This window comes from Gadus morhua, chromosome 22 (genome assembly GCF_902167405.1).
Source record: "Gadus morhua chromosome 22, gadMor3.0, whole genome shotgun sequence".
NCBI lineage: Eukaryota > Metazoa > Chordata > Actinopteri > Gadiformes > Gadidae > Gadus > Gadus morhua.
In genome coordinates this window covers 161,461-183,997 of record NC_044069.1, presented here as the reverse complement: position 1 = coordinate 183,997, position 22,537 = coordinate 161,461, and the positions used below count along the sequence as shown (strand labels likewise).

The 22,537-nt window shown below is 47.5% G+C and overlaps 1 protein-coding gene across 7 annotated transcripts in view; it reads right to left on the bottom strand.

Moving 5' to 3' along the window:
- Positions 1–11,079: 11,079 nt before the first annotated feature.
- Positions 11,080–22,537, bottom strand: part of cnot3b (CCR4-NOT transcription complex, subunit 3b) — a 33,306-nt gene continuing 21,848 nt past the window's right edge. For 5 of the 7 annotated variants that reach the window (XM_030347359.1, XM_030347360.1, XM_030347355.1 and 2 more), the window contains 4 exons: positions 17,461–17,659; positions 15,750–15,882; positions 15,269–15,394; positions 11,080–13,523 (listed from right to left, as the gene is read on the bottom strand). In XM_030347359.1, coding sequence (XP_030203219.1) covers positions 13,425–13,523; positions 15,269–15,394; positions 15,750–15,882; positions 17,461–17,659 — 557 coding nt within the window. In that variant the 3' untranslated portion in view covers positions 11,080–13,424. The remainder of the gene's footprint in view (positions 13,524–15,268; positions 15,395–15,749; positions 15,883–17,460; positions 17,660–22,537) is intronic. The other 2 variants (XR_003974562.1, XR_003974561.1) reach the window with 2 other exon arrangements.

Below are 22,537 nucleotides of genomic sequence, written 5' to 3'. Positions count from 1 at the left end.
TTCGTATCGTTGGAATATTTTCTATTTTATTAGATACAATTGTAGGTGCAAACAAACTATTATCCTTGGGTGTGTCTAATGAGCACTGTAATGTGATTATGTATGGACGTATCAGTATATTACGGAGTGACGTAGTGCCGGACGTGTGGGAGTTGAACCAGTTATGAAGACACGCTCGAATGAGCTCTGTATTAAGATCTGTTAACCTTCTAATAAATACCACGACAAGTGACACAACGTGTGCGTATCGTGACATGGTGTCAGAAGTGACGAACTGAACGCCGAAAGAACGGAGATGGCAAAGTTTGGACCGCCAGAACAGTTTGACTTTACCCGGCCAGGGGAATGGCCGACATGGAGGCGCCGATTCGACAGGTTTCGTGCAGCTTCCAAGCTCAACAAAGAGAGCGGTGAGGTACAAGTCAACTCTCTTCTGTACTCGATGGGGAAAGACGCAGAGCCAATTTATGAATCGTTTGTGTATACGGAGGACGACGACAATGATAACCCTGAACTTAACTACGAGATAGTTATAGCTAGGTTTGATGATCACTTCGTGCCTAGACGCAACGTGATCCATGACCGAGCATGCTTCCACAAGCGTGTGCAGAAGGAGGGAGAAACTGTAGAATCTTTTGTGAGAAGCCTGTATGAGCTTGCTCAATACTGTGAGTTCGGCATAACAAAGGATGAACAAATTAGGGGCCGACTCGTTATTGGCATTCTAGATAGCGAGGTCTCACAAAAGTTGCAACTTGAGGCTGATCTTACGCTAGAGAGGGCTATCCTCCTAGCCCGACAGAGCGAGCAGATCAAGAAGCAGAGCGTGGAGCGGGCAGAGTGCTCAGTGAATGCTGTGGGACAAAGGGGACAGGCAGGTTGGAAGCGCAGCAAAGACATGCGGCAGCGATATGGGCGAAACTTTCCGGAACGTGAGGAGTCCAGCAAACAAAATGGATGCCCACGGTGTGGCAGAACACACACACGTGAGGAACGTTGCCCTGCTGCAACTGTCGGCGATGCGGTAAGCTGGGACACTTTGAACTGTTGTGCAAAAGCAAAATTACTAAACAATTAATGGCTGGGACACACGAATATGATGATGATGATGATGATCAAGCTTTCTTTATCGGAGCTGTGACAAATCAGGCCCATAGAGTAGTTGAACAGCCAGATTTCAGTGACGATTGGCGCGTCACACTGCCCATCAACAATAGTATAGTGGACTTTAAAATTGACACAGGGGCAGACATTACTGTAATGACTGAGAAAACATACAGCAAACTGCCAGACAAGCCCCAGTTAGCTAGAACCACAGTCAGTGCCACAAGCCCAGGAGGGGAAGTGGAATGCATAGGCAAATTCATGGCCACATGCCTGCACAAGGGCCAAAAGTATGCCTTCTGGATTACAGTGATTAAAGGACGATTAGCACAGAATCTACTGGGGGGAGGTGTAGCCAAATCCATGGGCCTCGTGAAACGGCTGAATACAGTCAGCACAGAGAAGGACGACCTATTCGGGGAAATAGGTCTCCTACAGTGCGACCCTGTCAAAATCGTGCTGAAACCAGGCGCGGAGCCCTATGCTGCCACAACGCCGCGCCGGGTGCCGTTTCCCCTCCTGCCCAAAGTCGAGAAGGAGCTGGGGCGCATGTTGGAGTTGGGCATAATCGAGCATGTCACGGGCCCAACTGACTGGTGCGCGCCCATGGTGCCTGCGGAGAAAAAGAATAAAGACCAGGTCAGAGTGTGTGTGGATCTCAAAAGGCTGAACAAGGCTGTCAAGCGAGAACTGTACGTGTTGCCTACACTGGAGGACATTGCTCCCAAGCTAGCCGGGGCAAAGGTGTTCTCCGCACTAGATGCTTCTAGTGGCTTCTGGCAAATTCCCCTGGACCCGGATAGCCAAAAACTGACCACCTTCATCACACCCATGGGCAGGTTTTGCTTCAGGAGGCTCCCATTCGGGATCTCGTCAGCCCCTGAAATTTTCCAAAGACTCATGACCGAGCTGCTCAGTGGCCACGAGGGAGTCGTGGTCGTGATGGACGACATACTCGTCTACAGTGCGGACGAGGAGGAACACAACAGGCGGCTGAATGCAGTCCTCCAGACCATAAGGCGGTCTGGACTGAAACTGAACAAAGCCAAGTGCCAGTTCAACAAGTCGGAGATCGGCTACTTCGGACACATAATCAGCGCAGAGGGCATGAAACCAGACAAAAGCAAGGTGAGCGCAATCACTGACATGCCCAGCCCAAACAACGTGGGAGAGCTGCGCCGGGTCCTAGGCATGATCAATTACCTGGGGAGGTTCTTGCCAGGCCTCTCAACTGTGCTACACCCAGTCACTGACCTGCTCAAGAAGGACAGTGCATGGGCATGGGGTGACCTCCAGGAGAGAGCGATGCAGAAAGCCAAAGACATGCTCTCATCAGCCCCAACACTGGTCTACTACGACTCCAACCGCCGCATCGTCGTCAGCGCTGACGCCAGCAGCTACGGCCTGGGCGCCACACTACTTCAGGAGTACAGCGGTGAGTTGAGACCTGTTGCATTCTGCTCACGCACACTCACAGAATCAGAGAAACGTTACTCCCAAATAGAAAAGGAGTGCTTGGCAGCGGTGTGGTCGTGTGAACGATTTGTACGCTATGTACAGGGGCTAGACAGTTTTTGCCTCCAGACAGACCACAAGCCGCTTGTCCCATTGATTAATGCATGCGACCTGGACAAAGCGCCGGTGCGGTGCCAGAGACTGTTAATGCGCATGATGCGGTTCAATGTTACAGCTGTGCATGTTCCAGGAAAACAGCTGATCGTAGCAGATGCGCTGTCCAGGAGCCCTCTGACTCAGGCCGGGTCAGAGACGGAGCGCCACATCGAGGCGTATGCCGATGCGGTGGTGACAAACAAGCCCATGTCATCAGAGAAGTTGGAGGAGATAAGAGGAGTAACGCAGACTGATCCAGACCTTCAGGCGGTCATCTCCAGCGTGCAGAACGGCTGGCGTAAGACTCACAACTTTCCCTCTTTCTCTGCATTCTACTCTGCCAGGCATCACCTCTCTGAAGCGAGGGGACTAGTTCTGTATGACGACAGAATTGTGATTCCTAAAATACTGAGAGCAGACATTCTGAAGAAAATTCATGCTGGTCACCAAGGACTGACAAAGTGCCGCGAGAGAGCCAAACTCTCCGTCTGGTGGCCCGGCATTGGTGGCGACATCAAGGCAACAGTGTCGCAGTGCAAGTTCTGCATAGAACACAAGCCCAAGCAGAGGCATGAGCCTCTCATCACAACAGCCCTACCGGGGGGGCCTTGGCAGAGGATCGCTGCTGACCTATGCGAGCTGGAAGGGAAGCAGTATCTAGTGGTTGTGGACTACTATTCCAGGTATGTCGAAATGGCACACTTACCTTCTACATCAAGCTTGCAGGTCATCACGCGTCTCAAAGCCATCTTCAGCAGATGGGGCGTACCTCTCGAACTAGTCAGCGACAACGGTCTGCAGTTCACTTCAGCAGAATTCACTGACTTTTGCAAAGAGTACGGGTTCACACACGCAACCTCAAGCCCCCACTACCCCCAGGCAAACGGGGCAGCAGAGAGAGCAGTCCAGACTGCTAAAAGACTGCTGAAACAGCCAGACCCGTACCTTGCTCTGATGAGCTACCTGGCCACGCCCATTGCTGCAACGGGAGCTAGTCCAGCTCAACTCATGCTGGGACGACAAATTCGCACCACAGTCCCCACATTGGAGCAAAACTTGCAAAAGACTCCAATAAGCCCTGAACAAGTAAGAGTAAATGACTCTAATGCCAAAAAATCCTACGAGTACTTCTACAACCGCCGACACTCCAACCTCCGTCTCCCAGAGCTGCCGACAGGTCAGGCAGTCCGTGTCAAGCTGGACACAGACAAGGGGTGGAAGACCCCTGAGCAGGTGGTGGCGAGAGCGGAACAACCCAGATCCTACATGGTCAAGATGGACAACGGCACAGTGTTGCGGCGCAACAGGAGACACCTCCAGGCTGTTCCTGAGACCACCGGGCCTACAGAACCACAGCTACAGCCGGACCGGCCCAGCACGTCCCATCAGCAGTCCACTTCCTGGTATGGTCACCAGGGGCCAAAGAGCATCACCAGGGCCCTCTGCACCAGAGGCTACACAGACACCGGCACGGCCTACTCTGTCTGGTGACACAGCCAGACTGACCTCCAGGGGCCGGGAAATCCGACCACCTCTCCGGTTCAGACTCAATGAGTGATTTTTGACTGTTTTTATTGCTAATGCCTAACCATTTTTTTTTCTAGGTTTCGTTACTGTCTTAACAGTGGGCTGATTTAGTTGAAAGAAAAAAATAATATCCTGACGAGAGTGAAAAAAAAAAAAAAAGAGGGGAAAGGAGAAGGATAAGGAAAAAACTGTTCCTGCGTTAATGTTGGTAATGCACTTACTGTGTTATGTTATGTGAATGTGTTACACATACTACAGTACAGTAGTATGGAGGTTGTGAGGTTTATGGGGAAAAAGAAGAGGAAATGCTTTTGGTAAAAATAGATTTAATTTTGAATAAGAAAAGTTTGCTTACCTGAATCTGCAATTAGAGTAGGTATTGTTTATCCGAATGTATGTTTAGGATTCTCTGGATGGACTCAATACAGGTAAAGGTTACTTTTAGTTTATTGTCTTAAAAGGGGGAGATGCAATGTGATTATGTATGGACGTATCAGTATATTACGGAGTGACGTAGTGCCGGACGTGTGGGAGTTGAACCAGTTATGAAGACACGCTCGAATGAGCTCTGTATTAAGATCTGTTAACCTAATAAATACCACGACAAGTGACACAACGTGTGCGTATCGTGACAAGCACCAACTGATAGAACAGTTCAGCACTGCTTTGGGCTGGTTGGCTCCCATAGCATGGAAGCTATTGAGCAAAAAGCTATTTTCAATAGTAAATGAATAGCCTAGAATTCTTTTAAAAATAAAATAAAATTGAGAGTGGAAAATATGTCATCTTATGAGGGGTCCCTCTGAGAAAAGCAAGCAGTCAGGAGCCAGTGGTGGTTTGGTTGTTAGGGTTAGGGTTAGGGTTAGGAGCCAGTGGTGGTTTGGTTGTTAGGGTTAGGGTCAGGAGCCAGTGGTGGTTTGGTTGTTAGGGTTAGGGTTAGGGTTAGGAGCCAGTGGTGGTTTGGTTGTTAGGGTTAGGAGCCAGTGGTGGTTTGGTTGTAGGGTTAGGGTTAGGGTTAGGGTTAGGCAGAAACCGCTGATTAAATGTGCGATTATCTGTTGAATATCCAACAAAATATATATATATATTATAATATATACACCAACAAAAAACTAACTTCCCCACGGGGTATCGTGAACCGTGGTGCACGTCGTCGTTGTTAAGTCATATTCAGTCACGTCAAACCGGTACGGACCGCTCCGGACACTGTCGGCACTCAGCAGCAGTAGGGAGGAGCTAAGGTACACTGATATAGGAGATATTAAAGCAGCAGTAGGGAGGAGCTAAGGTACACTGATATAGGGGATATTAAAGCAGCAGTAGGGAGGAGCTAAGGTACACTGATATAGGAGATATTAAAGCAGCAGTAGAGCTAAGGCACACTGATATAGGAGATATTAAAGCAGCAGTAAGTAGGAGCTAAGATACACTGATATAGGAAATATTAAAGCAGCAGTAGAGCTAAGGCACACTGATATAGAGGATATTAAAGCAGCAGTAGAGCTAAGGTACACTGATATAGGAGATATTAAAGCAGCAGTAGAAATCGGTTGGACTAGGAGGGCTGGTCTGGAAGCTTGCCGAGCTCAGTCCCAGCGTAGGGGAAGGGGTCTCATTGGGTTAGGGCTCTAGTTGGAAGGGGTCTAGTGAGCCAGGCGATCCAGTCCTTGGCGGGGGGCCCCGGGCCTGGGACCCTGATCCAGATCCAGGTCGTTTCGTAACCTAAACTCACACTTGCCTTGTTTGGTTGAACCAAACCAAAAAAGCGCTGGTGCAGACCTTTTGGGCTGGTGTGAATACAAACCATCAAACTCTGGGGCGGACCAAACAGCCGGACCGAGACCCAGCCGGAGAGGTGGTCTCGGTTCACTTCCAAACGAACCCTGGAGGAATTCGCTTGAGATGTGAAAGCGAACGCACCTCAATCAGATCCAGTTCTAAAGATCAAACGCCTCTTTTGGCGTAACAGACACCCGCTCAGCCGAACGCATTATGGGAATTATTGTTTGATTAGCTGTAACTCAAGATAAGCAGTACATTGCCGGAACGTCGGGTGAAAATGAGCTGAGGCTCAACATGGAGCCAAGAGGAGATGGAACGTCTGTTTGATATTTGGGTCCGATAGAAGACACTCAGTCTCCCCTTAGCTCCATGTTGACGCCATCACGCTGGATATCCATGATTGTTAACTTTCACTGGTGCTTTACCCCGCCCCAGACCTTTTTGGCCAATGATTGAACAATCTTTGCACACATGTGGGTTTGTTGTCAAATTCTGGGAGTGTTGCGAAAATTGCAATGTGAAAAGGAACCGAACCAAACCAAAAAATAAACATTGTATTTTGGACCGGACTGAAGGGCGTTCAGTGTTTCCCACAGAAATTTTGGAGACTATGGGGGGGGGGGGGTATGGAGCGATTGTTGACGGGGGAGGGGGGGGGGGTATGTGGCGATTGTTGACGGGGGGGGGGGGGGGGGGGGGGGGGGTGGTATGTGGCGATTTTCTTTCCCAATGAGAGCGACACGAACTTCGTCTGAGCAAAAAAAAAAAAAAAAAAAAAAAATTAATAATAATAATATTTAGAGCTGTCAGTTAAACGCGTTATTAACGACGTTTACGCAAACCAAATTTAACGGCGTTAAATTTTTTATCGCGCGATTAACGCAATTAATTTATATTAAAAAATAAAAAAAAACTTTTTTTTTTTTTTTTTTCTTTGGCTCAAAACAAAGAAGGAGTAGCCTGACTGCTATGTTCAAATTACATTTTTTCAAAGCAGTCGTTTAATTGCACTATAGGCTATTTCTTTGTATCGTCCTGTTTTGTTCAGTGTATATGCCAATGTTGTTATCAATAAAAAATCATTTGCACAAGGCAAGCCGATGCACTTCACCATGTTGATAAGAGAATTAAAATGAGAAGAATTATGGGACAAAAAAATCAAGGGATATTTAGCATAGAAAAATAATTTGCGATTAATCGCGATTAATTAGAGTTAACTATGACATTAATGCGATTAATCACGATTAAATATTTTAATCGCTTGACAGCTCTAATAATAATTCATGTGCACGCAGAGACTATGGCGCCCAGTGTTTCCCACACATTGACGAGACTATGGCGCCCCGCCATAGTCTCGTCAATGTGTGGGAAACACTGGGCGTTCTTGGTGTGAACACGCCCTCGGTCTGCTGTCGCTGGCTCCATCCCTCTCCTCCTCCTCCCGGGACCAGCACCTCAGGTCCCCTGGTGGCTGATGCTGGTAGTACATCACTAATATCAGGAGCTCCGAGACAGAGAGACAGATCGAGTGAGAGCAAGACAGACAGACAGAGAGAGACAGAGACAGACAGACAGACAGACAGACGGAGAGAGCGACACAGAGAGAGAGAGACAGAGAGCAAGATACACAGACAGAGAGACAGACAGACGGAGAGAGAGAGAGACAGACGGACGGACGGACGGACAGACAGACAGACAGACACAGATAGACAGACAGAGAGAGAGAGACAAAGACCGACAGACAGGGAGAGAGAGCAGCTCTTGTAACACACAGGGATGAGTCAAACAGTCCTGGGGCCAACACACACACACACACACATATATATAGAGACATACACCAACACACACACACGCTTACATGTACACACAAATCAGGACACAAACGCTTACACGTACACACAAACAACCATACATACACAACGTTCATGTACACACAAAAGCTTACACACACACACACACACACTAGACACCTACATGTACACACACAACCATACACGTATGCATGCAAACATAGCCCTACACAAACACACGCACCCATTATTGTTGTTGGACTTCAACTGAGTCACTCTGTAGTCATCTGGTTTATTAAAGCAGCAGTGAGTCCAGACCAGCTCATTAAAGCTGTGCTATAGAAGGCTGAGGAAACAGCCTGGCTGAGCGGACCTCCCACCTCCAACACATGAGACACGCCCCCAAAACACGGGACACGCCCCCAAAACACGGGACACGCCCCCAAAACACGAGCTCTAGGGGGGGGGGCTAACCCTAGCTCTGGGGGGGGGGGGGGGCTAACCCTAGCTCTAGGGGGGGGGCTAACCCTAGCTCTAGGAGAGGGGGCTAACCCTAGCTCTAGGGGGGGGGCTAACCCTAGCTCTAGGGGGGGCTAACCCTAGCTCTAGGGGCAGGGGGAGGGCTGGAGGCCAACCCTAGCGTGTGCTGGGGAGAGGTACCTGCTTCATGGGAAGGACACCAAGTGGTTAGTTATTGGGAGTCTCTTCCCTGTTCCTAAACTCTTATATTACATATTAATATCCCCACAAATATGAACACCCTCAACCATTAGTGTCTCTGCGTGTTAGGGCATCAATAAACCAATAAGCTTAGCGTGCCGACATCGGGGAGCGCTAAAAGCCCTGAACACGGCAGCCCTCCGCGCTGAACACCTGCGTGACATCAGGTCCCGAGGAACGCTGAGTGAGGTCCCCCCGCCCCCGTAAGAGCTTTGTCCCAACGCACAAAGCGCAGCACAATCAAAACGGCTAAGAGCCGTTGGCGGCGTGGGGCGCGGCTCCATGTAATATTAAGGCGAGCGGGCGGGGGTCCACAGGGACGGCCGGGGGCCCTGCGCTCCCGGAGTCGCTCCCTGACGCAGCCCGTTTTCCGCTTGGTTCCCCAAAGCTTCCCTTAGAGGCCGAAAGCCACTCAGTATGAGGAGAAGAGTTCCACACCGATGTGCCGTCTCTACGCCTCCTGCACCAGTGTTTCTGGGCCCAGTTTCCCGATAACGATGGATCCACGCTCATACGAACATTCTCACAAATGATCTTTCAAACTATCAGAAAAGTGCCTTTCCCAAAACCTCTCTTAACATGAACGCGCGTGCATCACTCGACGTTCGAAGGCTTAACGGTCCATTGGCACGGTGCTGAAATGGGCTCTGTAGGAGGAGGAGACGCAGGAATGTTGTTGGATGAATCCATAGTGTGGCAGCAAAAACAATTCTCCCAGTCAAGGCCAACAGCAGACTATTGTACGAAAAGCATAGACTACAATTATATGAATTCTAAAAATATTAAAAAACAATTGATTAGGCCTAGGCCGACATATGCTATATCAGTTCTAATCCTGAACGCACTGTGGGTACATTTATTCACGGCTGTTTCCCCCTGAAAAAATTGGTTGTGTGACGACGACATAACTAACCCTAACCCTTAATGTGCTGATTTCAACTACATTCATCTTAACGTGCTGATTTCAACTACATTCATCTTAACGTGCTGATTTCAACTACATTCATCTTAACGTGCTGATTTCAACTACATTCATCTTAACGTGCTGATTTCAACTACATTCATCTTAACGTGCTGATTTCAACTACATTCATCTTAACGTGCTGATTTCAACTACATTCATCTTAACGTGCTGATTTCAACTACATTCATCTTAACGTGCTGATTTCAACTACATTCATCTTAACGTGCTGATTTCAACTACATTCATCTTAATGTGCTGATTTCAACTAGTCTACATTCATCTTAATGTGCTGATTTCAACTAGCCTACATTGATCTTAATGTGCTGATCTCAACTACATTGATCTTAATGTGCTGATCTCAACTACATTCATCTTAATGTGCTGATCTCAACTACATTCATCTTAATGTGCTGATTTCAACTGCATTCATCTTAATGTGGTGATCTCAACTACATTCATCTTAATGTGCTGATTTCAACTACATTCATCTTAATGTGCTGATTTCTGAAACGCGCTTAGCGCAGCAATTCTGCATAAGGTTTCATTGACTGGCGCGCACTCTCTAGTCTAGAATCTTTGGTGTAAACATTACAATTACAACGTTCCATTCATTATCATTCAAAACGCAGAAGCTAGGTGTTGACACGGCTATTGCTGACCCGATCAGTAGAGCTTGGTCTACATCCTGGCCGTATTGTTGGGCAGGGGTATGATTGTGCTGGCAATGTAAGCGGGAAAGTGCGCTGCGTTCAGGCACGCATCGCCGGTATCCCGCAGCAGTCTACGTTCACTGCAGAAACACTCAACTGGGCGATAGTGCCCTCCTAGATCAGGGATGTTCGGAACCGTCTAGAAACGGTCCAAGAGACAGTGAGCGTCATCACAGCCTCACCGAAGCGGCTAGTGCTTTATGGCAAACAATCGCAACAAAAAACGCCTGCAGAAATCTTCCGACACCCACTGGTCTCAGCACGATTCATGTGTGTCTTCTATCTATAACTATGAAGACATTTTAACCACGATAGTTGAATTAAAATAGGGAGACAGCAAGTGCAGCTCCAAAGCGACCTCCCACACAAGAGCAATGGAATCGTGTTATTTTATTATATAGCTTGTGACGTGAAGCTTTATCTGTAAATTTCGGCTACGCAAACATTTTGGGAATTTTTTAATTGCTGCAATAAATGTTGTTGTTGACTTCGAACAGGTCTGTCTTTGCTGTTTAAATCTAACAGTAGTGTATGAGTAATACATCGTCAGTAACTGCTGTTTTTGGGGTATTGCGAAATGACTGTTTTAATAAAACACATCCAATACCACTGAATGTCCAGCTGGTGACTCCACTGAGGCTAAAGTTGCGATGCTCTTAGCCCTCTACGAGTACCCCTGGAGCCCTCGTTAGCTACGAGTGTTTCTTCGACATTCGTTACACAACAATGCATTTGGGAAACGGGGTGAAAACTGTCTGATGCTCGAACGACGAACAACCTTGGTCCCGGCGTCACCAGACCGCGTCCGACTGCGTCACCCCCTAACACAGAGTCCCCTAACGCAGACAATGAGACAAGACAGGAAGCCAGCTCTTCTGAAAAGTAATTCTTTTAATAATATTTTACAATCCTTTATTCATTTTATGTCATTATTTACTTTGTTTTTTCCTCCACGGACACTTCACAAGTGTCATTTTTTCAATGCTGTCATGACGACAACAAACAAAAAAAGAAAAACAAAAAGGAGAGGTTGAAAAACTAGAGTCTCTATGCGGTCTGCTGAGGCCTAGCCCGAGTTCATCTGGCGGCTCTCGAACCGTCTGGACCTCTTTGATTTTGCTCGCCAAAATGTGCTAAATGAAACATTAAAAGCCGGACCGTTGGTCGAGTGAATCGCTCTATTTTTCCGTAAAACAACCGGCTTACAAACCTGAAGAGAGACCCCACGGGACCATTGTGTCTAAAATCCGACCCCGTAGAAACGTCTCATTATACGAACAGTACGACGAGTACAAAGTAGAAGACGTCTCTCTTACAGGTTTTGCTCCGAACAATGGAGGATAATAATCATTTTACAAAAGACAGATGAAATGAAAAGGCCGTTGGAACATTAGCTAGCTGGGCTAGGAAAAAAAGAAGCTACTTTAGGCGGGAAAGTGATGCTGGGGGAGGGGGGGGGGGCTGTGGTTCTGTGCTGTAGTGACAGCAGCTGCTGGTACATTTCCTCATTTATTATGTTAACCACTTCCTGAGAACGAAGGAAACATCGACCTGGAGTAACACAGAGGGGGAGAGGGGGGAGATAAGAAGGGAGACAGGAAGGGAGGAGCTTACAGAGCAGAGGGTATCTTGGCCAAACCTTAATGTGATTCTGTTCGCCATAATGATTAATGCAGTCAAAGGGAGTGGATTCAGAAGTGTGGTTTTAGTTTTGGATGCGCTATTGTAGTCACTGGGCAGTGGAATTTGTGTGTTTTTACTGGGCAGTGATCTTTGTGTGTGCGTGTGTGTGTGTGCGCGCGCGCGCGTGCGTGTGTTTGTGTGTGTGTGTGTGTGAGGGTGTGTTAAGTAATTTACAACAGGTTGACTTGGCAATGGATGTGACAGTTGTGACGTCGGTAAGGAACTGTAGAGACGGGGACGGGGGACGGGGGGGCTTGTCTCGATCCTGTCCAGTCACACAAGGTTTCGGGATGATTGGCCCTTTCAATTTGCGATGCTTTCCCCTACAGGAAGCCCTGGAGCTCTCTCTGGCCCTGGAGTCAGCTGAGCTCTCACTGGCCCTGGAGTCACCTGAGCTCTCACTGGCCCTGGAGTCACCTGAGCTCTCACTGGCCCTGGAGTCAGCTGAGCTCTCACTGGCCCTGGAGTCACCTGAGCTCTCACTGGCCCTGGAGTCAGCTGAGCTCTCACTGGCCCTGGAGTCAGCTGAGCTCTCACTGGCCCTGGAGTCAGCTGAGCTCTCACTGGCCCTGGAGTCACCTGAGCTCTGCCGGGGGGATTCATGATTCATCGTTCCTCCTACCGACGGGGAGACGCCCTGGGGGCTAGGTGTGTTAGCGGCCCCCGCCCTGGGGGCTAGGTGTGTTAGCGGCCCCCGCCCTGGGGGCTAGGTGTGTTAGCGGCCCCCGCCCTGGGGGCTAGGTGTGTTAGCGACCCCCGCCCTGGGGGCTAGGTGTGTTAGCGGCTCACTGAGGGCGGGATGGGGGGGGGGGCCTCGGGGGTGGAGGCCTTGGGACCCCCCCCACTGAGCCCTTTGACGGACAGCAGTTCAGTGCAGACGATGAGACCCCGCCCTATTGGCTGGTTGACTCCTTTGGAGGGGAGCACCTGGGGAGGGCGGGGCCTGTGAGGGGGCGGGGCCTGAGAGGGGGCGGGGCCTGAGAGGGGGCAGGGACTGGCTGAAGGAGCCTAGCCGCGACCCATGGCGTTAAGGTGAGGAGGAAAAGCTATGGACGCACTGTCCATTGGACCACCCTGCGGCCAGTCAAGCGAAGGGGGCGGGGCGTACTTTGCGCGGTGACCAATCATCTTTGGTTCAGAAGGGGGGGGGGGGGGGGGGAGCCAGACTAGCAAATCAAAGTCCAACGGAGGAGGAGTAGGAGGAGGGTGTGTGGTAGAGTTCTTCCAGAGGGCGGGGGGTAAAAAAACATCATTAAACAGGAGGGGGGGGGGGGGGGGGGGGAGGCTTCCACGTCTCAGAACCCGCCCTGCGTGGGGGAGGGGCTCCATCAGGAATGTCAGCGTAAGTCGGACCAGGACCAGGACCGGAATCAGGACCAGGGGACCGGGACCAGGGGACCGGGACCAGGACCAGGACCAGGACCGGGATCAGGACCGGGACCGGAATCAGGACCAGGGGACCGGGACCAGGGGACCGGGACCAGGACCAGGACCGGGACCAGGGGACCGGGACCAGGGGACCGGGACCAGGTCTCACTGGAGGTCGCGGTCCTCCAGGTAGCGGTACTCGAAGGTGAAGCCCTCCTTCTTCCGCTGGCCCCACTTCTCGTAGTCGAAGTAGATGTAGGTCCCCTAGAGAGAGAGGAGCACTGTTAGTAGATGGAGGGCCCCTAGAGAGAGGAGCACTGTTAGTAGATGGAGGGCCCCTAGAGAGAGAGGAGCACTGTTAGTAGATGGAGGGCCCCTAGAGAGCACTGTTAGTAGATGGAGGGCCCCTAGAGAGAGAGGAGCACTGTTAGTAGATGGAGGGCCCCTAGAGAGAGAGGAGCACTGTTAGTAGATGGAGGGCCCCTAGAGAGAGAGGAGCACTGTTAGTAGATGTAGGTCCCCTAGAGAGAGAGGAGCACTGTTAGTAGATGGAGGGCCCCTAGAGAGAGGAGCACTGTTAGTAGATGGAGGGCCCCTAGAGAGAGAGGAGCACTGTTAGTAGATGGAGGGCCCCTAGAGAGAGAGGAGCACTGTTAGTAGATGGAGGGCCCCTAGAGAGAGAGGAGCACTGTTAGTAGATGGAGGGCCCCTAGAGAGCACTGTTAGTAGATGGAGGGCCCCTAGAGAGAGGAGCACTGTTAGTAGATGGAGGGCCCCTAGAGAGAGAGGAGCACTGTTAGTAGATGGAGGGCCCCTAGAGAGAGAGGAGCACTGTTAGTAGATGGAGGGCCCCTAGAGAGAGAGGAGCACTGTTAGTAGATGGAGGGCCCCTAGAGAGAGAGGAGCACTGTTAGTAGATGGAGGGCCCCTAGAGAGCACTGTTAGTAGATGGAGGGCCCCTAGAGAGAGGAGCACTGTCAGTACTGCCCCGGTGGTTCTACTGCCCCGGTGGTTCTACTGCCCCAGTGGTTCTACTGCCCCAGTGGTTTTTGGGGCCTCAGTGGTGGAACGAGCTCCCTGCCGCTCTCAGGACTGCAGAGTCGCTCACTATCTTCCGAAAAAGACTCAAGACTCACCTGTTCAGAGTCCACCTCGACTCTGCATAGCCACCCCCCCCCCTTCTGGCCACCATTGTATTGTATTGTATTGCATTGTATTGTATTGCACTGTATTGTATTAGAGCACTTAACTGTGTAGCAACTGCTGCTATCATGGCTGTAACACGGGAATTGATTAGCCTAGCGATTGTGGTACTTGCACTTGGTTCTATGAACATCCTTTCTGTACCGACAGCGATATATTGATGCACTTATGACACTTATGACAAATGTACTTAATGTAAGTCGCTTTGGATAAAAGCGTTTGCTAAATGCCCCAAATGTAAATGTAAATGGTTCTACTGCCCCAGTGGTTCTACTGCCCCGGTGGTTCTACTGCCCCAGTGGTTCTACTGCCCCAGTGATTCTACTGCCCCAGTGATTCTACTACCCCAGTGGTTCTACTACCCCAGTGGTTCTACTGCCCCTAGTGGTTCTACTGCCCCGGTGGTTCTACTGCCCCGGTGGTTCTACTGCCCCAGTGGTTCTACTGCCCTACTGGTTCTACTGCCCCAGTGGTTCTACTGCCCCAGTGGTTCTACTCCCTACTGGTTCTACTGCCCCGGTGGTTCTACTGCCCCGGTGGTTCTACTGCCCCGGTGGTTCTACTGCCCCGGTGGTTCTACTGCCCCGGTGGTTCTACTGCCCCGGTGGTTCTACTGCCCCGGTGGTTCTACTGCCCCGGTGGTTCTACTGTAATGGGGACGGATTTCAAACCAGACCTAGGAACGTTGGGGAAGGAACCTGGCTGAAGGAACCTTGAGAGGAACCATGCTGAAGGAACCTTGAGAGGAGCCATGCTGAAGGAACCTTGAGAGGAGCCATGCTGAAGGAACCTTGAGCGGGCCCTACCTGTTCAAACTCGTCCGTGATGGTCTTTGGTTCCTCGTGGCGCTGGAACCACATCATGTACTTGGTGTGGAACCTCCACGACTGCTTCTTCAAGGCCTTCGCTGCCAAATACTGAGCCTTCGTTCCCTGGGGGAGAGAGGAGGAGACGAGGTAAGAGGAGAAAAGGAGGAGGAGAGGAGATGAGGGGGGAGGAGAGGAGATGGGCGGGGGAGGAGAGGAGATGAGGGGGGAGGAGAGGAGATGGGCGGGGGAGGAGAGGAGATGAGGGGGGAGGAGAGGAGATGAGGGGGGAGGAGAGTGGAGGAGGAGGAGGAGGAGGAGAGACGGATCTGACGGTGAGCAGAGGCGCAGTAGTCGTGAGTCAGAGTGAGATGTGGAGCTGCTGTGAGCAGGAGGTGATGTACGATCACCGCTCTGCAGAGAGTGGGAGGACCTCAGCAGTCAGACCCGGCCTACCGGGGGGGGGGGGGGGGGAGCCTACCTCCAGGTAGTAGAAGATGAAGAAGAGCGTCTCGGTGGAGAGCCGCTGGTAGAACTCCACCGAGTCCGAGTGCGGCGGCGGAACCTGGTGGTGGAAGGGCAGCGTGGGGCACGGGTTCCTCATCAGGTACTGCCTGCAACACAACCCGGACGTTAGCATTATGTTAACACACAGCAACCCGGATGTTAGCATTATGCTAACATACAGCAACCCGGAGGTTAGCATTATGATTAGAGCTGTCAAGCGATTAAAATATTTAATCGTGATTAATCGCATTAATGTCATAGTTAACTCGCGATTAATCGCAATTAATCACAAATTATTTTTCTATGCTAAATATCCCTTGATTTTTTTGTCCCATAATTCTTCTCATTTTAATTCTCTTATCAACATGGTGAAGTGCATCGGCTTGCCTTGTGCAAATGATATTTTATTGATAACAACATTGGCATATACTGATCAAAACAGGACGATACAAAAAAAGAGCCTATAGTGCAATTAAACGACTGCTTTGAACAAATGTCATTTGAACTTAGCAGTCAGGCTACTGCTTCTTTGTTTTGAGCCAAAGAAAAAAAAAAAAAAAAAAGAATTGCGTTAATCGCGCGATAAAAAAATTAAGGCCGTCAAAATTGGTTTGCGTTAACGCCGTTAATAACGCGTTTAACTGACAGCTCTAATTATGATAACACACAGCAACCCGGAGGTTAACATTATGCTAGAACACAACAACAACCCAGAGGTTAACATTATGCTAACACACAACAACCCGGAGGTTAACATTATGCTAACACACAATAACCCGGAGGTTAACATTATGATAACACACAGCAACCCAGAGGTTAACATTATGCTAACACACAACAACCCAGAGGTTAACATTATGCTAACACACAACAACCCGGAGGTTAGCATTATGACAACACACAGCAACCCGGAGGTTAACATTATGCTAGAACACAACAACAACCCAGAGGTTAACATTATGCTAGAACACAACAACCCAGAGGTTAACATTATGCTAACACACAACAACCCAGAGGTTAACATTATGCTAACACACAACAACCCGGAGGTTAACATTATGCTAGAACACAACAACAACCCAGAGGTTAACATTATGCTAACACACAACAACCCGGAGGTTAACATTATGATAACACACAGCAACCCAGAGGTTAACATTATGCTAACACACAACAACCCAGAGGTTAACATTATGTTAACACACAACAACCCGGAGGTTAGCATTATGACAACACACAGCAACCCGGAGGTTAACATTATGCTAGAACACAACAACAACCCGGAGGTTAACATTATGCTAACAGACAGCAACCCAGAGGTTAACATTATGCTAACACACAACAACCCAGAGGTTAACATTATGCTAACACACAACAACCCGGAGGTTAGCATTATGCTAACACACAACAACCCGGAGGTTAGCATTATGCTAACACACAACAACCCGGAGGTTAACATTATGCTAACACACAACAACCCGGAGGTTAGCATTATGCTAACACACAATAACCCAGAGGTTAGCTAGCTAGTAGCAGCGGTTCCTCATCAGCTACAGTCTGCAACAACCACATGGGTAACACACACACACACACACACACACACACACACACACACACACACACACACACACACACACACACACACACACACACACACACACACACACACACACACACACACACACCTGATCCTCTCGGAGTCGGAGGGGTGGGGCATGTGCGTCCAGGCGGCCTCCTCCATGGCCTGCTGGTAGAGCTGCTCCTTGGACAGCGCCACGGGCCCCAGGGGGCACACGCCCAGCGAGGGCGGGATGCTCACCTCCGACAGGGAGGTCTGGGGCCCGGAGGGGGGCCCTGAGGGGGCCGTCGTGCTGGGGAACACGTCTGAGGAGGAGGGCTCAAACGTCACGCACACATCGTGTCTAGACACATCATGTGTAGATCACGCACACATCGTGTCTAGACACATCATGTGTAGATCACGCACACATCGTGTCTAGACACATCATGTGTAGATCACGCACACATCGTGTCTAGACACATCATGTACACATCATGTGTAGATCACGCACACATCGTGTTTAGATTAGTGATGCACCGATGTATCGGTGGAACATCGTAATGGCCGATATTTGCGTTGTTGACTGCCATCGGCCTATCAGGAAATAAGATGACATTCACCGATGGCAGTGGCCATCACGACGGGCACCAAGACGGGGAGACAGCGCCGGGCGACTTACGCCACTATCTGCCAATCGTGGATGCCTGGGCTGATATATCAGTCTCAACTGTGGTCCAAGCTTTCACCAAGGCAGGAATAATCACTGAACTGCCAGGCAACAGCAGCGACACTGACTCGGATAATGACGAGAGGGAGCCGGGCATGTTGGATGCCTACTCGCCCATCTGTTCAATTCGGACACTGAAGAAGAATTCGAGGGAATGAACTGAAAAAGTGAGCTTTACGTGTTATACGTAACTGAACAATGTTGAGGTATGCACTAACGTTTGAATTAGCGGTATCATACTGTTTCTTTTACGCGTTTACAACTGAACAAGGCTGGGAGATATTGTTAATATGCACATTAACGTTTGAACATCGTTACCATGAGGGTTAACAGAGTTGTCAGAACGCTTAATAAAGTTTTGTTGACATTCCCTTTAGCACAGCTCGGTCTAGTCGATGCATAACGCAACCCCAGTCAAACGTTTGACTGCAGTATCTTCTATTCTATGCGCCTTATAATCCGGTGCGCCCTATATATGAAAACAGTTCTAAAATAGGCCATTCATCCTTATAATCCGGTGCGCCTTATGGTGCGGAAAATACGGTACATTTTGCGCTGGCTAAATGTTGTGTTGGTTATTTGCGGTCTGAATTGCAGTTTCGGAGAAGATGCAACAGGTTGTAGGCTACCAATAGTACCACCCATAACAGCCGCTGGCTGGACGCGCCTCTGGCATGGTGACGGAAGCGGGCGGTGGCCGCGTGCACGTGTGGTTTGTTTACAAATAAAAGTGAAAGAAAATGTCGGTTGTGTGGGAGTATTTCACTGTCTGGAGAAAGATCAGCCATAAGCAGTTTGTTGTTTTTTTGGGATATGCAAGTACTGAACCCTTCTCATTGAGCAGGCAGTGGTATAGTAGGGATGGGCAACGATCGTCAAATAGTCGAATAGTCTGAGTCACGTAGAAAATCGAATAATGAATGTTGAATCGTTATTTATTACACGGCTGCTAAGCGCTTTCAAGGAAAGTGGATTTTTTTTTTTCTGTCGTATCACTCCGCAAGTAGTCCGGTCAACCCCAGCGTCCTCGGTTGCTAAGCGACGTCAACGTCTTTGACAGACTATTTCCCAGCTGAACAACACTACGAATGCTGGTAACAAATACATTTTAAAAAGACACCGTGTGAAGTTACTTCATGGCCATAGTTTCCATTTTTTTAAGACGTGTCTAGTTCACCGTCATGTAGGCTGTGTTCAGTAAAATAAATAGCGATCTGTTTTCGGAGCATGCAGGCCTATCTGCCTAAGCCCACGTATAAATAATACTGATGTTGAATGTTGATGGCGCAGTGGTTGAAATAAACAGATTGATTTCATACAAATCATAAAAGCCGCTCCCGGTGTCATTGTGTGAGCGTGTATACGAAGTGCGTGTCTGCGTGCGTGCGTGGGGGGTTAGGGTTTGTTTCCCTGGGACAAAAGTGGCAATAAATAACAACGACAACAACAACAACAACAAAAAAACATCGGTATTCGGCTATCGGCCAAATTGTTATTTTAAAGATCGGTATCGGCCCAGAATTTCACAACCGGTGCATCCCTAGTTTAGATACATCATATATACATCACGTGTAGATCACGCATATATACACACCATGTACACATCATACATACACATCATGTACATATCAAACATACACACCATGTCACGTACCAACTCACGTACACTCCGTTCAGGATCCACTCACACCCTCCAAACCCGACATACGAAGCTGTGCACCATGGGTGATCGGGCCTTTTCTGCTGCTGCCCCTAGACTATGGAACGCCCTCCCTGACCACCTGAGGGCTCCACAGACTACAGCTCTTTTTAAACGGAACCTCAAAACCCATCTCTTTAAAAGAGCATTTAGCTAAACTTTCTTTGAGGTTCCCCCTTTTTAATAGTATTTTCTCCTTATTATTTATTTTTGGTATTTTTTTCTCTGAAGCACTTTGAGATTCTTGAATATAAAGTGCATTATAAATACAATTTATTATTATTATTATTATGTACATATCATATACACACACCATGTACATATCATATACACACACCATGTACATATCATATACACACACCATGTACATATCATATATACACACCATGTACATATCACATATACACACCATGTACATATCACATATACACACCATGTACATATCACATATACACACCATGTACATATCACATATACACACCATGGCCATATCATATATACACACCATGGCCATATCATATATACACACCATGTACTGATCATATACACACCATGTACATATCATATATACACCATGGACATATCACATATACACACCATGTACTGATCATATACACACCATGTACATATCATATACACACCATGTACATATCATATATACACCATGTACATATCATATATACACCATGTACATATCATATATACACCATGTACATATCATATATACACTAGGGCTGTCAACGAATATTCGAAGTTCGAATATTCGTTCGAAATGTATCCAAAAACACGAATTCGAACGTGAAAATTAATATTCGAATGTGAAAAAACACTCCCGCGGTACAAGCGCCTCTATCTGCTTTGTGAATGAGCCTCTGTCTGTTCGCGATGTCCCTCGTAATATTCGAATGTGAAAAAACACTCCCGCGGTACAAGTGTAACAGACTAGTATTGTGAAGAGCGAATGTATTTTATCCCCTCGGGGTTTCCGTACTTGGATATAGGTATTCCAGCTCGGCTATGCCATTCAATAAGCATCCGAAGTAGAGCTCAGGGAGCTAGTAGTCTGGCTGGTGAAAGCTGCTATAACGCAATGTTCTCGGCAAAGTCCGAGACAGCTTTTTTTTCATGAATCCGAACGGTGCGTAGTGCTGGCCCTTTCGCTGGCATGGTGGAAGACGTAGGCGACATGCATTTTTTTCTTTATCGATTTTAATAGGCCTTCTCGATAAATGGTAAGCAAAGCAAGGAACGTTACCACTAGCATACTTTGTAACATTCAGAAGCGGGCGTCTTCTTCAGATTACCATAGTTTGCGCGCTTGCAGGTGTGGTGGTGAAATGCAAGCGATACAAAGTTGTGGCTTTTCATGATTAGGCCTCCACGTTACTGGGCTGTTTATATGATATATATATCCCACTAATTTGAACCATGGTTTTGTCGCATTATTGACATATTGACGGCAACTGCGTAAAATAGGCAACCAGATATTCGAATGTACATATCGTATATACACCATGTACATATCGTATATACACACACCATGTACATATCATATATACACCATGTACATATCATACATGGTGTATATATGATATGTCCATGGTGTATGTATGTTATGTACATGGTGTATATATGATATGTACATGGAGTGTATATATGATATGTACATGGTGTATATATGATCAGTACATGGTGTGTATATATGATATGTCCATGGTGTATATATGATATGTACATGGTGTGTATATATGATATGCCCATGGTGTATATATGATATGTACATGGTGTATGTATGATATGTACATGGTGTATATATGATATGTCCATGGTGTATGTATGTTATGTACATGGTGTATGTACATATCATACATACACCATGTACATATCATATATACACCATGGACATATCATATATACACACCATGGACATATCATATATACACACCATGTACATATCATATATACACACCATGTACTGATCATATATACACCATGTACATATACACACCATGTACATATCATACATACACCATGGACATATCATATATACACCATGTTTATATCACACATATATCATATATACATCATGGACATGTCATATATACATCACGTACATATCATATATACATCACGTACATATCATATATACATCATGTTCATATCACACATATATCATATATACACCATGTACATATCATATATACATCATGTTCATATCACACATATATCATATATACACACCATGTACATATCATATATACACATGTACATATCATATATACACATGTACATATCATATGTACATCATGTGCATATAATATGTACATCATGTGTATATAATATGTACATCATGTGTATCACGTTGTGTGAGGTCATCACGTGTTTGACAGTCCTCAGTTGGTCTGAACTCAGTTCTCATTATTTATGAAATATATATTTATTGATGTGTGTGTGTGTGTCTGTGTCTGTGTGTGTGTGTGTATATATATATATATATATATATATATATATATATATATAACCAGTGTTATATATATTTATTTATGCATATATATTACCAGTGTTATATATATTTATTTATGCATATATATTACCAGTGTTATTGATGTATATATATTTATTGCTGTATATATATATTACCAGTGTTATTGATGTATATATATTTAGTGATGTGTGTGTATATATATATATATATATATATGTGCTGTATGTATGTATGTATGTATGTATGTATGTATGTATGTATGTATACATATACACACACACACACACACA